This window comes from Glossina fuscipes, unplaced genomic scaffold (genome assembly GCF_014805625.2).
Source record: "Glossina fuscipes isolate IAEA_lab_2018 unplaced genomic scaffold, Yale_Gfus_2 60, whole genome shotgun sequence".
In the NCBI taxonomy this organism is placed as follows: domain Eukaryota; kingdom Metazoa; phylum Arthropoda; class Insecta; order Diptera; family Glossinidae; genus Glossina; species Glossina fuscipes.
In genome coordinates this window covers 7,981,633-7,999,049 of record NW_023998432.1, presented here as the reverse complement: position 1 = coordinate 7,999,049, position 17,417 = coordinate 7,981,633, and the positions used below count along the sequence as shown (strand labels likewise).

The following is a 17,417-nucleotide window of genomic DNA, read 5'->3' as shown; positions in this document are numbered from 1 at the left end:
TGTAGGTTGAACATGAGACGGACAGACACAAGAGAATGCCACTTCAAAACGGAAGTATCGCTTTCGAAAAGAAACGAGGGAACGGTCCCAAAACTGAAGGGATAACAGTTCCAATACACAAAAATTCTTGAGAAACTACAAATAAATACAAGGAAAAGCAAAAACATAATTTATACATCATTGGGAGCGGTAACCATCTTAGTCCCGACAAAAACTATCATCATGTTATTAAAGAGACCAACAACAATACATTGGATAAAACGAGCTAATAATAAAGTTCTGATACCCAAGCATCCAATGACCCTCTGGTTACCATTTTATTTTCAGGAGGGAGGAGCTACGACTACCACCAAATAACCCAAACACAACCACAGCCAAAATTGCCAAAACCTTAAGTCAATGAACTTGAACAGTAGACATTAAGTAAGCATTTCCCGTCAAGTACTACACATCTCATTCTTTTTCTCAACTTTGTTGCTAAACACACATAATAAGCTTACTTCAAAATTGGAAACAAAGACATGTTAGAGGTTATAAATATTATTGTGAAGAGAAAAGGCAAATAAATAATAAAATGATTTTGTGAAGAAAACCACTTAAAAATTGCTTTTAAATTTTTTTTAAAGAACAGCTTTACGAGGTAACATAACTCGCGCAGCGCCGTCAAACTTTTTAACGTATCATTTATTCGTCCAAAGCAAAATTGTACTGAAATAGTTTCATTTTTGGAGATATTAATGGTGACCACTACATGAAAATATAAATAGAATTGCGGTGCCATCTGCAAACGCCGCTGAAATGGAAATTGTGAAGAGTATTCTAACATAAAAATGCCTGCTCTATAGATAAGGCTTAATTATATCTTCTACGAAATATGCCTGCGTTGATGTTGATTAAAAAATTATTGGTTTAGTCATTTGTTATCTCTTATTTATATTGGAGAATTTCACAATTTTTACGATTCAATTGTACCCTAAAAACATTATTATTCTAATGCTTGTATTATTGTTACTCTAATCCTTTTATGGTTAAGGGTATTTACACGCTTTTATTATTCAAAGCATGTTACAATGTGATAAAAAAAATATGAAAGCGGTACAAACGCTCCAACAGCCGCTCTTAAAATTCTGCCCTAATTTATTTGGCAGGAAATTATTTTGCTTCCATTCAAAAAGTTTCTAATCGAATTTTTGCTTTCTTCTTTTTTAACATTTCTAGAGATGCTAGGCTTTGACTTTCTTTTCGTTATCATCATACTTAAAACAATTTTGCAAATAATTAACACATTTTGGAGTGGTATCGTTACTTTTAGTTCAGGATTTATCTAAGTTGTACGAAACAAATGTAACACATTTCACTTGCGAATGTCCTTGATATTGTTGTTGTTGTACGGTTTATTTATCCCATTTTGCTGCCAAGAAAGTTTTCGTAGTTTGAAGAATTTTGGAGCTATAATTAGCATAATGTGCGAACGTTCATGATTTACATTATCATGTAGAGGCATGATAAAACAGTTTTCCCTGTTTGTGCCAAAGAAATTTCGAAAATGTTCTTCATTAGACGTCGTTACATTCCTGTTTACGTATAGTTCTTCTTTGATTGTCTCTGAATAGGATTTCTACTGACATTGCGGAGCTTTGACTGCTTCTTTCCAATATAATATGAATATTGAATTCTTTAAGAGGTTTTTCCGAAATTGGGATTCCATCGTTGCTGTTTTCTTCGGCGGAGTAGATTGTTGTCCTTGCTATTCCGTGGGTTGAAAGATTGTCATCTGTTATAACATTTATGTCTGTATCTCTAGTTGTGTTGGGGTTTTCTATTTTTATTCTGGTCAACGCATCTTCATTAGTGTTGAGCTTTCCTTTTTTGTAAACGATTTCGTAATCGAACTTTCCCAACTTGATTCTCCATCTAAATAATTTTAATTTTGGTTCCTTTAAGCTCATTATCCAGGTGAGTGATTTGTGGTCAGTTATGATTTTAAATTTGTGGCTAAAACGTAGGGTGGCCAAGTGTATTGTCTTCCAGTCTTTGGCTAAAAGTGTTTTTTCAATGGTTGAATAATTAATCTCAGTTTCTGTTAGCATTTTAGTAGCATAGCATACTCGTTTATCGGTGCTCATTGGGCCTTGTGGTAGCAAAGCGTCTATGCGGAAATCGCTAGTATCTGTGGTTAAATTGAACAGTTTCCAGAAATCGGAATATTGGAGTAGGCGATCGCTGATTAACAAGTTCTTGCAGTCTTCGGAAGTTTCTGTCGTTTAAAATTATTTTTCTTGTTTTCTTCAAACATTCTGTGAGGGGTTTTGTTATTCTAGAGAAGTCTCCAATAAATTCTTTGTAGTAACCTAATAATTCTGAAAACGATTTTTTTTCGTTTTGGGTCTTCGTATTCGTATGTGTATTCTTCGTGTAGAAATTCAGACTTATCTATTTGGATTTTTAAATGTGATTATCTTAATTTTGTAAACACTCTTTTTAATTTTTTTAAGTTTGTTCCTGTAATGAAGTGGAGTAGACTATGATATCGTCGAAATAAACCAGACATACTGTTCATGTTGTCTCGCCTTAAAAAGCGGCCTGTTTAGACCGAAGTGCAGTGATGAATTCGCAGCGTCCACTGCGACTGCTGCAGAAAGCAGTTTTTGATAAATACAAATCTTTGGTGAGTTTATCTAGTATTTCGGTTATATTTGGTTAGGTCAAATTTCTTTCTCGTTTAATTTACGGTAATCTATTACTAGTCTTCATTTCTGTACGCTGCTTCTGTCTTTCAACATTTTATTTATTTGTTTTCGCATCTCTTCCTTGTGGATATATGGGTATCGGCACGATGTGGTGTAATAGGGATGTTGTCTGTAGTTTTGATCTGGTGTTTACTTTAGTTTGCAAAAGTGAGCAAGAAGAAGTTTGAGAAAAGATTTTTTTGTTTTATTCTTATTATATTATATATTTAAATGTTCGGTTCTTATTAGTTGGGTTGCTTGTGTTAAAAGGGACATTGACTTCTATATTAAAGTTATTAATTTGTATAAAATCTTGTGCGTTATATGTTATATTGTTTTGCTGGGTTATTCGATACAAACGGTGTTTTCTTCGTTCAAATCGTTAGCTACTTTTATTTTTGACTCGGTAAATACCGAGATAGACAGGTTTGGTTGGATAAAAGCTTTTTGAAGGGAGAAGTCACCATGCGGAGTATCTACAGAAATTTCTATAATAGCTTTAGAAAGCGCTGGAATTAGCAGTTGTCTTGAAGTTAGATTGGGATTAAACTTAAGTCGTATTTTTTAATTACTAATTATAGGCATTTTTTTATTTAGGCCTATTATAGGTCTATAAAGTCCATTTGTTCTTGACTTTTAAATTCTGAAAAGAATTAGCTGTGATTGCGTTGCAAGTTTGACATTCATTGGCCATACAAATTGTGGGTTTATAAATGATAAAGAACCACCATTATACAGATCTGCCAAACGGTGATCAAATATTTATATAAGATGTTGTGTGCCCATGTTTGTTGATATCTAGGTACGTTGTTACATTGTGAAGGCGAGGCATCGAAAATTTTCGTTTTCTTCGATTTCCTTGATTTGGTCGTAATTTTTTTGTAATGATTTACCTTGCACATAATCGTGGGTTAGGCTTTGTTTGTATGCTTTTGAGGAAATAAACCAAATTTCAAACACAATTTTTCAAATATAACGTAGATTTGATTATTTTAAACCCAAAAATGTTCGACTCATTTTAGGCAATTTAATGATGTAAAAATTTTATATATATATATACATATATACGACTATTTATTATTATTAGTTTAGTTTTTTTTTTTATTTAAATATATATATAGCTAAAGTTAAACCTAATATTTATCCTCGTATCAGGATGATGGTACTTTTTATTTTCATGTTGTTATAATTTTGTTAGTCAATGTTCGTATTTTCTTTATTGTTATATTTTCACCTCAGCGCACTTCTCTTCAAGATAAAGCTAACGAAAAGTTTTAAATAAGTTCAATTGTCTTCCAGAAAAATTTTTTTGGTATAGTTACAGGATAATTTCTTTTTTTCATTTGAACTAATGTCGTTCTAGATTGATAAATTGTCAACCTTATTTTGTTCATTACGGATTTTTATTTATTTACGTTTTATTTTTATTTTATTTATTTATTTTTTTTATTGTTATTATTATTATTATTATTATTATTATCAACACAGGTCAACTTTATCTTCAAAAAAAAAAAAAAAATTTACATCACTCCAATGTTAATTTTTGCTTGTGTTTGAAGATTCGGTTTCACACACATAAAGTTTATTTTGTGACTTTTCTGTCATTTGTTTTTTTTTGTTGCACTCAAATTAGTTCATATATAATTTTGTTTTTTAGATATTTACTTAATTTATATACATATTTTTCTTATTAATAGAACTAATATGGATTGATAAATCGTTAATCTCTCCTTTTTTTTGTTACATTTAAATTTTATCTACTTTTAATTGTTGTTTATAACTGCATTTATATTTAGTTACAACTATTTTTTTTTTTTTTATTTGCGGAGTCGATACTAGGTTGACAAGCTGTCAATTCCTTTTCTGACTACGCCAGCTACGTTATTTCGTGACGCTGTCCTTTAAAAAAAAATTGAGAAGCAACCTTCACGTTGTTTTCTTCACAAAATCACTTTATTAATTATATGCTTTTTCTTTTTACAATAATATTTGTGACTTATGAAATGTGTTTGTTTACAATTTTGATATATGCTTAATGAACAAAGTTGACAAAAAGAAGAATGATATGACATATAGTGCTTGGCCGGAAATGCTGACTTAATGTCTACTGTTAAAGTTTACTGACGCTAGGCATTTTTGGATTTAGTTATGTTTAAGTTGATTCGAGGCTGTACTCGTATTTTTCACTTTGCCTGTAGAAATTCGGTAATTTCTTTTATATTATTGCTTTATACAGTTTTATTTAATCCTATAAGGGTTTAAATTTATTGTGATATATGAAAATTTTTGTGTTAACATAGTTTTGGTTTTCGCAATTAGTTTAGTCTGTTTTTAATCATACTAATTTAAGAGATCGTACATGAATACGTGACTAACTTTTTGTTTTTTCTTTTTTTGCAAACTCCATTTGCTCTGTTACTTTCTGACATGGAGTGTTTATTTACATCTTGCCGAACCAAAACAGTCCCTGATTATGAACGATTCTTTATTTGTTGGCTTTGCCAGCGTTTTTGTCGCGCAAAGTGTGCACGTATCAGGGGCCATGCTGCAGATGAAGCTCTAGATCCTTCAAAAGGATTACGTTGGTAATATCGCGACTTTAGGAAACGGAGTATTGACTTTTATAAGCGTTTCACGGAGACAAAGATTGGTCTTCCTAAATTAAGTAAAACTATCGAGAAATTTTGAGGAGAATTTGAAAAAACTAAAAAATTTGTTTGTATCGCTATCTTGCACACTCACTTCCTTCTCTAGGCTGTAATAGACTAACTTGTGGTGTAGCGTGCGGTACTTCACCTCCGTCTTCGTTTAAATCTTACAACATCCATGTTGTTCTCCGACATTTCTCTTCGTTCTCATCGTCAACTATAAAATTTGGGGATTTGTCATTGGCGAGTCCGATTAAGGTTTCGACTGTTCCGTCCTTCCCTACAAAGAACATCAGCGTTTCCTCTATCGCAAACTCCGTTGGTAATGCAAATGTTTCAGGGGTGCCATTCAGCGATGTCTGCATCTCCAAGGAATTTTAATAAAAATGATAAATCCGACTCTTCCCCTAGCTGTTCGGGTGTATCCGCTGGTCACGATGCTCGACAAGTCGCGCAATCAAGTGTAGTCTCTCGCTCTATTTTCTCCTCAACTCAAAATCTCTTTCTGTAAATCCTATCGTTCCTAATACGGCTGATGTCTGCTTGACGGCGGTACACCCGATAAGGCAATATTCGTGTCAAGACTGGCGCCTAATATCTCATAAAAAGTCCCATCTGTCAATTTGAAGCGTGCTAGAATTTCCATTTGGCTCTATCTCAACATAAAGCTAGTTCGTCTTTTAAGATGTTAGTTTTCACTGAAAAGATGGCAATCTTTTTACATAAACCATTCTGACCAGTTGGATCTTTAGCAAAGGAGTTCATTCCGAGGGATTGTCTCCGTAATTGTAATGTGGTAGTTCTTACACCCTCAAAAAACTCTGTTTCTTCAGGTCCACCAACTTTAATTTGCAAAATGTTAGGAGCCTAAATTCAAAAATTCGCTCTACTTTCCTAAATTCATTGAGTATGGAGTTTCCCTCTTGTCACTAAAATCTGGTTAAAACCTGATTCATTCGAATTTTTTCACAATTCTTTCCAGGTTTCCAGAAAGAGTCGATTGGGTCCTAATCGTTCTGGTGTTTTAATTGCCATATCTCCTGCAGTTCCGTCCGGTTCAATTTAATTTTTTATTCGTCGACGTTGAATTTATTACCATTCGGGCGAAAATTGCCAATAAACAGTTATATGTAACTTTCTCCCATATTCCCCCAAATGCAGATATCTCTGTTTATAAGAAGCATGCTGCCCTCATTTGTGACGTGGCGAAAAAAGCTAAACCTGCTGATATAGCCATAGAGTTGGGAGACTTAAAATTGCCACAAGTCATTTGGTGTTATAGTGACAATTGTGGCTGTAAGGTCCTCATTTCAACATCTGATCGAACTATTGTGTTTTTCAATGAATTATTTGATCGTAATTTACTTCAATACCACGATACTCATAACTGTAATGGCGTCTGTTTGATCTTTGGTTTGCTAATTTCTCGGAGATAGTTGATTTTGTTACGGACCTGATGGTCCGTTGAACCATTCTAATGTATCAAATCCAACTTTCTTAAATAAACATTACGATTTTAAGAAAACCAATATCTTACTGCTTAAATCTTATCTTTCAGACACTATTCAATTTTTCTGCTGGGAATATTGAAACCCTTCTACCATTGTTCTGTAATGTATTAAGCCTAAATATTCCTGCGTTCGTTCCGATCTAGCAACCCTGCCCTCGAAGCAAGTGCCGGCCATAGTTTAACAAGAAAATTAAATGTTACAAAAATTGGAAAAAAAATACTTTTCAAATAATTTATGAAAAGTGGTTCTGCTTATAACTATTTTGTCTATTCTGCTGTAAGGCATAAATTTAATTGTTATTGCAGATACCTCCCGTTGATAAAATCTTCCCTGCTTGTTAATTGTAAATATTTTTTTGCGTTTGTTAACACAAAAAAAATCTCGATATTCCTCGCATGGATCTTTTCATGGCTCCGAACCCTCTGGTAACGTCGAAACCTCATATCTCTTTGTTAAATTTGTCTGACGACATTTTCCAACTGCTGATTCCGATTTATCTGGTAACTATCTACATCTTATAACTAACTAAGTCTCGATTCCTAAATGGTCATTTGTTAAACGACGTGACTTCTCTAAAATATAATTGTGCCTTCGGGCCTGATGGCATTCTATCATGTATATTCAAATCAAAGCAATCAAATCAATGTGTTTTCAAAGGTTTTCAATTAGTTCTTGATATCACATGTTTTTCCTTTATGTTGGAAGAGTAGTTTTCTTACTCCGCTTGATAATTGTGGAAACAGACATCACGTAGAGAACTATAGAGGCATCACCAAGTTGAGTGTCTTACCTAAATAGTTTGAGAGAATTGTTACTCAGCATTTAGCTTTTCCCATTAAATATTATATGGATGATTAACTATTACGTATCTCTTAGACTTTACTTCCCATGTTTGGCTTATTATTGTGGTTCTCAGACGGATGTCGTATATACTGATTTCAATATGGTTAGCGAGTTAGCTAACCATAACTTATTTATCTTCTAAGTCCATTCCTCTGGCTTCCCTTTCTACTTATTGAAATGGATAAGATTTTATCCGCATAACATATCCTTCAGGGTTCTTATTAACTTCGCCACCCCGGATGAATTTCACGTGATATCTGGCGTCCCTCAAAGTACCCATTGAGGACCCGTTTTATTTAATATGTACATTAACAGTCTCCCCTCGTTGATTAAATCCGGCCAAATCTCAATGTACGCTAACGATGTTAAACTGTTTCCTTCCTTCTCCTTGGAATCGCAGTCGTATGAAATGGACTGAAATAATTTGGTTACATGGTGCTCTAAATCTAAAGAAACGGGAAAGGCTCTTCTTTTTAAGAAGGAAGCCATTCAATACTGAGTATTTCATTGATTCATACACTTTTACTTTATTTTAATTTTTAATAATAATTTGTATAAGATTTGCTTCTAATAGTCAACTGAATTCGGCCGTTCATTTATTTTAGCTGAGTTTCATATATAAATAAATGAATCAATAAATAGATAAATTGAATTAAATTAAATAAACGGTGAAACATCTGAATATGTCATGTTTACGCTAAATTAGCCGTCTTGGATTTTACTTTCCTCGATTGAAAGTAGCGTCCTTATTAACGGTTTGGCTTACGCATATACCAAAAATGAACATTGAAGGATTAAACGACAGCAACTTGACTTAAAAGCCACAAACTCTATCGTATAATTTCTTCAGAATCGCAACTTGGGGCCTGATTTTAGACAATAGAAATCTGCTAAGGTAGTAGAAAACACCCAAAACTTGAGAAAATCATTCATAGCAAGTTTGATATTATAAGTAAGAAACTCCTGCTATAAATGATTGAAAAATGAGTTCCACAGCTACGATAATAGAAATGATATTTGTGGTAGTAGATTCTGAGAGAATTTGAACAAGAGTAGTCCATAATGCATTTGGAAGTATAATAGAAAATTATGGGCAACAGTCAGTATTTTATATCGAAATACTTCAAAAATACCAATCCAAAACAATTCATCTAATTTTTATGGCATGGAAAAATAGGACGACTTGGATTGCACATATCTTATAAATTAGCTCAACGCCTTTCTTGGAAGCCGGAAATCCTTCCTAGTATAGGAAGGTAAAGTATGTATATACCTGATTGGCAACGAATTCTTAATCGATTTAACCATGACGGTTTGCAAAATGAAGTTGAAGAAATCCTTGCACACAAGTTGATATTGAAAATGGGACTAATTGGTCAAAAGATATGGCCAAATTACCATAGTCTATAATAAATTCAGCCACAGGCGAATATAACTTTCTTATTTGTTATTCCTCAAATTAATGCATCTTCTTAGTTTATAGTTTCTTTTCATTTATATTAGTTGAACATTATGTCTGCATTGCTACATTGCTTTCATTGGGGTACAATAGCCTTTGCTACTTTTCTCATCCTGTCATAGCAATCACTAAGTGTTAAATAATAACAATAATAAAAAACCTGATACAAAAAAAATAAATAAATAAAAAATTCGGAAGAAAACCGATAGAAGCTTAGTAGCAGACTTACAGTAGTACACTTCGAAATCAAAAACTGGCTTAGTTTCAACCGGTCGAGTTATAAATCTAGACAGATCTGCACCAGTGCAATGTTCAAAATCGTAGAAGGCATCCGCTCAGACTATGACAAGTGTAATTAAACAGTTCTAATTATCATCTAATCGCTGTAAGTATGTTAAGGTTGGAAGTTGACATTCTGGAATAAGAAATACATGTTCTCGAGTTCCGCATAACACTTTTCTAAGCCGACTTTTAGTATTTTCATAAACAAAATAGTTACTTGTCTCAAATGCAACATGTGATTGTATGCAGATGATGCCCAGGTCTATTTTTCTTGTCGTCGGACTTGCAGATGACTTGGGCAATCAGATCAATGTTGAGTAATTCAAAGCCAAACTCATCCAAAACTAAACAAGAACAGGTGCGTGGATTGACAGTATCAGTGTACTGACAAATCTTGGATATAAAGTTAACTTTAGACTGACAGCAGATGTTCATGTTAATTTTACAATAATGACAACACACAATATTTTAACGAAATAATGGCTTTTGCCGTCCTCTTTTTTCTGTTGAAACCTAATTAAGGTTGATTAAATGTTTTTTTTTTTTTGTTTTGATAATCGAATAGAACTAAACTCCAAAAATAAACTCCAAGTGGCAGTATGTAAGTGCGCGAAATATTTTTGCAGTAAACCAAAGTATCAATTTATCCCCCAAGCAACTTTAATAGTCATTTATTGACTTACTTAAATACTGGAAAATTTCATTCGTAAGATATTCATTTTCCAATATACTTGTATGATAAACTTCAGCTCGTTAAATCTTAAGGTATGATAAATTTTACACTACTAAACTATAGGTACCTCGCATCTTCAAAAAGGTTTTTTGGTACCACTATAGAAGTATGGAACTCTTTGCACGCTAGCATTAGATTAATAGTTAACACGCGCACAGATTTGTTATGAAACTTAAGGCATTCTGTAATTTGTATCAATGCATGATAATCTCAGTATATGTCGCGTTTCATGATGTTACTATTGATATATTGTACGAATTGGCGAGTACTTCTGGTATGATCGTATTCCAGAGGTTCTTTCTTTTTAGGCTTTAATGCCGCCTTTATAATAATGTAATTTACTTAAGAGATTCTCTCAAGATAGGCGGATAGTGGCTATACCGGATTAATAATTGATACCTCATGATTTTCTAGAAAGCTACCGTGTGGTGGCTTTTAATTGTTTATAGATACTGCACTATAAAAGACATTGCAGTCTTTTTAGTACATTATAATTACTTAAGAGTCGTTATTATGACATGAATTAATTTTTGTAGGAAGCAGAAAAATGTTATATACACGAAATTCTAAGAATATGGAACGCTAAGTAAAAAGACCAAAAAGAAAAAACACGTTTGGTTAACGGGATAAATTCAACGAGTAAGGATAGAAGACTTGATCCTTTTTTTCAAATACCAAGCGTGCCGAATACAATTTCAACTTTCATCGTTTGCTTTTCATCCAGGCCAGGATTTCGACGAAGCAGCTCACGGCAGAGTTCATCTCAAAAGTTTTTTGAAGTAATAAGTCTCCTAAATACGACCAAGTCCATAATCAATAACGGTGTGACTATTATTAGGACTTGCTCGAAAGGACCTGAAAGCACGGAGTGAACAAGTATCAAGCTCGTATAATTGAATAATTACTTTAATTGTTTTAACGTCCAATAAAATCTAGAACCAACCTTATAGAAGTAAAGCAAGTCAATAATTATATAAAATAATAGGATACTTTTTTATTTTTCGCACAGAATATTCTGCTCATAACAACCAAAAATAAGCATCGGGTTTTGTAAAATTCATACGTGCTCGATCACCATTTTAAGTCGATTTGCTTACCTGTTACTCGGAATTCTGTCGCGAGGTGAAAAGATTATTTCCACTTATAAATTTCCATATATACACATAAGATATATTAGTTTGGGGAAAAAGAAATCCATTATTTTTTCGGTAGATGGCTGCACTGATAGATTTCTCGTAAAGTATAGATCAAACAATTTCAGATTTATGTTCGTTGGAAAGGTGACATTTCGCAGTAAAAAAAATTCTTTTGCTGTTTTTTGTTTGGTGCATTCAGTTGTGGGTTACAGCGTGTTAAAAATGGAAGTGAACAAAGAGAAAATTCGGTACATTTTGAACTTTTTCTTTGACAAAGGCGAAAATGCAAGCCAGGCGGCTAAAATTGTGAATGGTGTTTATGGTTCCGATACTGTAACAGCCAATTATGTGCAATTTTGGTTTCGTAGATTCCGTTCAGGAATTTTTGATCGCACCGCACAGGTAGGCCGGTCGTCGAAAATGTCGATAAAATCGGAGAAATGATCGAAGTTGACCGGCATGTTAGCAGTCGTAACATCGCCCAGGAGCTAAAAATCGACCACAAAACAGTTTTAAACCATTTACACAAAGCTTGGTTCAAAAAGAAGCTCGATGTATGGGTGCCACACCAATTAACAGAAAAAAACATGATGGGTCGAATTTCCATCTGCGAAGCCTTGGCCAAACGGAATGAGATAGACCCATTTCTTAAACGGATGGTGACTGAAGATGAGAAATGGACCACATACGATAACCCTGTGCGAAAACGATCATGGTCAAAGAGCGGTGAAGTACCTCAAACGGCCAGGAAGGTTTTGCTATGCATTTGGTGGGACTGGAAGAGGATTATTTATTATGAGTTGCTTTCATATGGCCAAACGCTAAATTCTGATCTCTACTGTCAACAACTGGACCGTTTGAAGATAGCGATTGACCAGAAACGGCCAGAATTGGCCAACAGGAGAGGTGTCGTGTTCCACCAGGACAACGCTAGGCCACACACATCTACAGTGACTCGCCAGAAACTTCGGGAGCTTGGTTGGGAAGTTTTAATGCATCCGCCATACAGTCCGGACTTGGCACCAATCAATTACCATCTTTTTCTTGCATTGCAAAATTTCTTTAATGATAAAAAATTGGAATTTAGGGAGGATTGTGAAAATCGACTACTAGAGTTTTTTGCAAATAGAGACCAGGACTTCTATGAGAGAGGCATTTTGAAGTTACCTTTAAAATGGCAACAAATCGTACAACAAAACGGTGCATATTTGACCCAAATCGGACAATCCGAAGCATGTTAAATAAAGTCCTGAAGTTCATATAAAAATAATGGATTTCTTTTTCCCCAAACTAATATAATTACAAAAATGCACCATATTAAAAAAGAACGAAAACGAAAATCTCAAACAAATAAATTTGGCAAAGATGTTTATTTAGACAAAATCAAAGAAAATTAAACAAGAAACTATTTTAAAAAGAAGACATAATTCTAATCCAAAAAACCTCCTGGAAAATAAGAGTTGAAAGCAAGTAGCAAATAAATAGTTACTTAAGAAACAGTAAGAAGAAACATTGACAACTAAAAGCAGTTTGCAAGGAGTTGCACTAAGTACTATTGGTAATTATATTTAATTTTATTTGATTTGTGGGCCTTGCCCTTATAATGTAATGTGACTTTTTTTGTATGCATCGAAGCTGGTATATTAAATGTGCGCATCATTGTGAACGTACAAAAATAACATACTTTTTATCAGCATGAATAAGGGACCAATTGTCTGTAAAAGTAACTATCAGAATCTTGAAGAACAAGACTGGTCTCGAATTTATTCGTTTCACCAATGTAAATTCAAAAAAATAAATCTATCCTCAATAACCAAAGCAGCAATGATATTTTGCTTTTATTGCGATTATCCTGTTTAGACGTTGGATCCTAAAGTTATTATTAAAACTATGATTCAGATTAACACACGCTAATGACTTTGAAAGAAATGCATATTTACATAACAAAAAGTTGTCATTTCCTTTGATGAGTAATTAAAGTTTTCTCAAAGATGAGAATTGTCTTGTACTAATATATGAGTAATATCAATTTACGGTTATCCATAAACCCTAACAGACAATACACAATATAACGACCATAATTCATATAAACATAAAGTTATTTTCAACCGATATATTACTGCTCGAGTATTCCATAAACGATTTAACTTCACAAGCATAAAATATTCCCCTCGAATATACTTTCTGGTTTTATTCACAAATTTGAAGATGCTCCGAGCTGGAAAAAATTCTTGGTAAATAATTAGGACAAAATACTGAATACTGAATTTTTTGAATACAAGCATTCAAACAGATTACTGGCATATAAATAAACGAACAAGCAGGCAAGCAATCAAAGGGAGTGGAATGTAAATCAAGATTTTAAATGTTATAATGTCTCTAAAGTATATTTCCGAATATAGCAGATTGAAACATAAGCCTGATATGCACTATCCGCCACTCTAGGATGGACAGCAGATAGATAGAATATCCCTACCACATAACATTGCGTACGCATGGCGGATAAACCAGGTGAAAAAGTATAATAGAGCAAAGTCGACCATTAAATTCCCTACACTTACAGTATTTTGGTTAATACACATATTCGTGCTAAAATATTAGATGTTAGTCCTCGTTTTTATGTAAAGGTACACGTTACGCGTTGTACGGTGCACAAAATGTAAACAGCTTTGACCTAAAACTAGCAAATTAAATTTTTTTCAAAGAAATTGTTAACCGTCATAAAAAATTGCTGTTTTCGTCGAAACTATAATTTAGACTTTGTCGCCCTATAAAAACTTACTTGTCATGAGGATCCTTGTTTGGAATGGGATCTAAAAAATAAAAATTGGTGATCCAACTTACCCACGGTTAATCTTTATGCCAAATTACTACTTCCAACTTCAAACAACAAATTTCAGTTATTTCTTCTGTTAAATCACTATCATGGACAAATGTTCATTATGAAATATTAGCAATGACTTTTTTGTCATATAAAAAATTTTATTTTTCATGAAATCACTTATTTGATGTTCAAAAAAATAAATCTATATGTTTCAAATTTCGTGCGGTAATTTCTAGTCAATTTGCTGTTATGGATTAATTTCCATCATGAAATAAGGAAAATTCGACTTTTTTGACATTCAATGGTTCATTTTATGTAGACACGGTCATATGGCAAACACGAAAACGAAGTATTCATGCCTATAAAGTTGTGCTAAGCATATGGTAGGATCAGCAAAGCGTAGTATCATACGAGCTGGGAAAACCGAATGAAACTGTTACTGCAGATGTTTACAGACGTAAATTGAAAAAATTGAACAATGTATTGTTGCAAAATACAGCAGTGACAACTGTTAACAGACGTAAAGTCATCCTCTTGCAACGCTCGGCCGTGTGTTGCAAGAGTTGTCACGATTACACTGTTGCAGCTCGAATGGGAAGTTCCTCTCACCCAGCGTACCCACTAGACATGACGTCTTCTGCCTACCGGTTCTTCATATCGATGCATCTTGGTATGATTCGCACAAGGTTGAGCAAACTTGAAGACGTGCGTAAATGGTTCAATGATTGGACTGCTGCCAAACCAATTTCGTTGTTTCGGCACGATATCGCCACGTTGCCAGTAAAATGGGACAACGTTGTAGAAAATGATGGAAAATATTTGATTAATATATGTTGTACCAATTTTTTTCATTAAATGCCTTTTTCAGGTGAAAAGTAATGAAAGTACATTACATGTATTATTCAGCGAGTTTTGTCGCGAAATTCTAAACATTGCAATGATGATATGATGGTTGAAAAGGTACTGCGATTCGAACCATGTTAAATATATTTCGTCTTGGGTTAAAACACATTAGTGCATCAAATTTTCTCCGACATTTCTCAAAATTTACATTATGTTGAGCTTGGATACAAAGATAAATGAGCAGACAAGCTTAAATCGATTGATAAAATGATTCTGAAATAGTTGGTATTAAGATGAGACTATTTTGGATGTTACACCCCATCCGCAAGAACTTAGTATACTTTCGCTGTACCAAAAAACGTGCAATTCACTGCAATCCCTTTGATCATCTAATACGAATTGTACAGGACCGCTTCTTGAATCACTCTCCATATAATGTTGTTTTTTGAGAAGTTGTCACATAAAAAAAGTTTTTATTCGTAAAATTTTTGGAGAAAATTCGGTGAAAAATAATATTTTGGTATGCTAAATGAACGCAAAAATTTGAACGTGGTAATTCTAATTGTTAAATCCCTCTGCTTATAAGCATCTTTATGTTGTATATGATATAATTTTTCTTATCGTTTGATCAGACTGGCTCCACAATAGTTATGTGACTTGCCAGTCTGGTAGTATTTATGTATTCGTAACACTTTGTATTCACTTCCGTAGAAGAGCTCTCCTCAGAAATTAACTTTTAGATAATAATAAAATTTACTTTTTTTTATTTTACCGGCAATATGTTTAAGAGTTGCGATAAGCGAATGTGAGTAGGATATTTACTGTAAAGCCTTGTTCAGTTCTGATGTTTTCTCTTATTTAATTTAAGTAGTCTTTTTCTCATACGGAGAAATTCAGCAACGCACGTACGTCAATATCCTTGACTGTTCAGTTAGTAATTTTTGGTTAATTATGATTAATTATAATTAATGATTTTAATAGAAAGACTGACAGTTCTAGCGGATATGATTTTCTGATTGTTTTCCCATTTAAAGAATTAAATTTATATATGTACATTAATTGATTGGCCTATTAGAAGTTGAAGTTAATATTAAAATGTGTGTTATGTGATGGCATACATAAGAGTATGTCTTCCCTTTTTTTGGTGTTGATATGATGATGTAAGTAACGTATAATATTCATTTATTGTTTTAGTATAACGGTGAAAAAATTTTACTTCTATTATTATTATCAAAGAAAGCATTATTGGCCACATTAGACGATCAGACTATTCAAAAAGTTAGCATAAAGTTAATCCGTCGCTGCACGGACTACGTTTAAGATACATTTCAACTATAGTTAAATTTACGATTCATTTCCCTATATTAATTATCTAACATAGAGAAATAACATGAAAATATCTATCCTGCCCAATTAGCATAAATTTTATTGAATTGAGTACAAATACGTTCTGCACTTAAACTTTAAAACAAAGCACATGTATCCTAAAATTTCGTTTCGCTTTTATGTTAGATAAAAATTTAATGGGCTGATTACACTGAGGTACAAGACTTTATGTTAGTTAGTAGTTCGACGCAATTTTAACAATATAATAGATTCAATTAATTAAGGAATTGAAATCTTTACAGTTACCTGCAAATCTTCCGTGGTAATTTGCACACTCGTACTGGGTGTGGTCGTCAAAACTCGTGGTTGAGTGGAAGGAATGTTTTGCGATTGTGGCTGGACAACAGCGGCATTATATGTGGAATTAATTTGTATTTGCGGTTTTACTTGTTCTTGTTCAAAAGGGTTATAATCCTCTAAGGAACTTTGCACATTAGCATTTGCCCGAGTTACTTGTTGAATAGCTGGATCCTAAATAAGAAGTTTACATATGAATAAATAACTTCCATTTTATAATAGAAACGCTCTTTATGTAAAACTTATTAGCTATGTCGTAGTCCATTTGTAGCAGTTGAGGTAATCTTACCGCAAATGGATTATCTACCATAGGTTCACCAAAAGGATTTTCATCATACGCCGACATTGCCACAAATTCTCAAAGTTAAGATGTAACTATTAGTAAGTAGTAACAATAGAATTGTTTATTATATTTTTTCATAAATTTTCAGAACCGTCTTGCTAAATGCAATAAATCTACTCCGATATCGCGTTTAATTTAATCGATTTCATTTGATGAGTAATCGATTATTCATATATTGAGACCACACAATGATTACGTTATGCATTATGAGGGCCGCACGAACTGTCAAAAGAAACTGACTGTATGTTGAATATAGATGAAAATACAATTAGCCTTGTGTTGTGTGCATATGTATATTCTTATCAAACTTTTAACATTTTTACGAGCGTCGTTTTTGACAAAAAGAAAGCGTTGGATTTTCCTGAAAAAAGCATAACATATGG

The 17,417-nt window shown here is 33.2% G+C and overlaps 1 protein-coding gene across 1 annotated transcript in view; it reads right to left on the bottom strand.

Moving 5' to 3' along the window:
* The window catches only part of LOC119637543 (secretory carrier-associated membrane protein 1), a 37,276-nt gene extending 20,239 nt beyond the window's left edge, over nucleotides 1-17,037 (bottom strand). The window contains exons 1-2 of the mRNA XM_038033616.1: nucleotides 16,981-17,037; nucleotides 16,641-16,865 (exon numbers count right to left, since the gene is read on the bottom strand). Of these exons, the coding sequence (XP_037889544.1) occupies nucleotides 16,641-16,865; nucleotides 16,981-17,037 (282 nt within the window). The remainder of the gene's footprint in view (nucleotides 1-16,640; nucleotides 16,866-16,980) is intronic.
* Nucleotides 17,038-17,417: the final 380 nt, after the last annotated feature.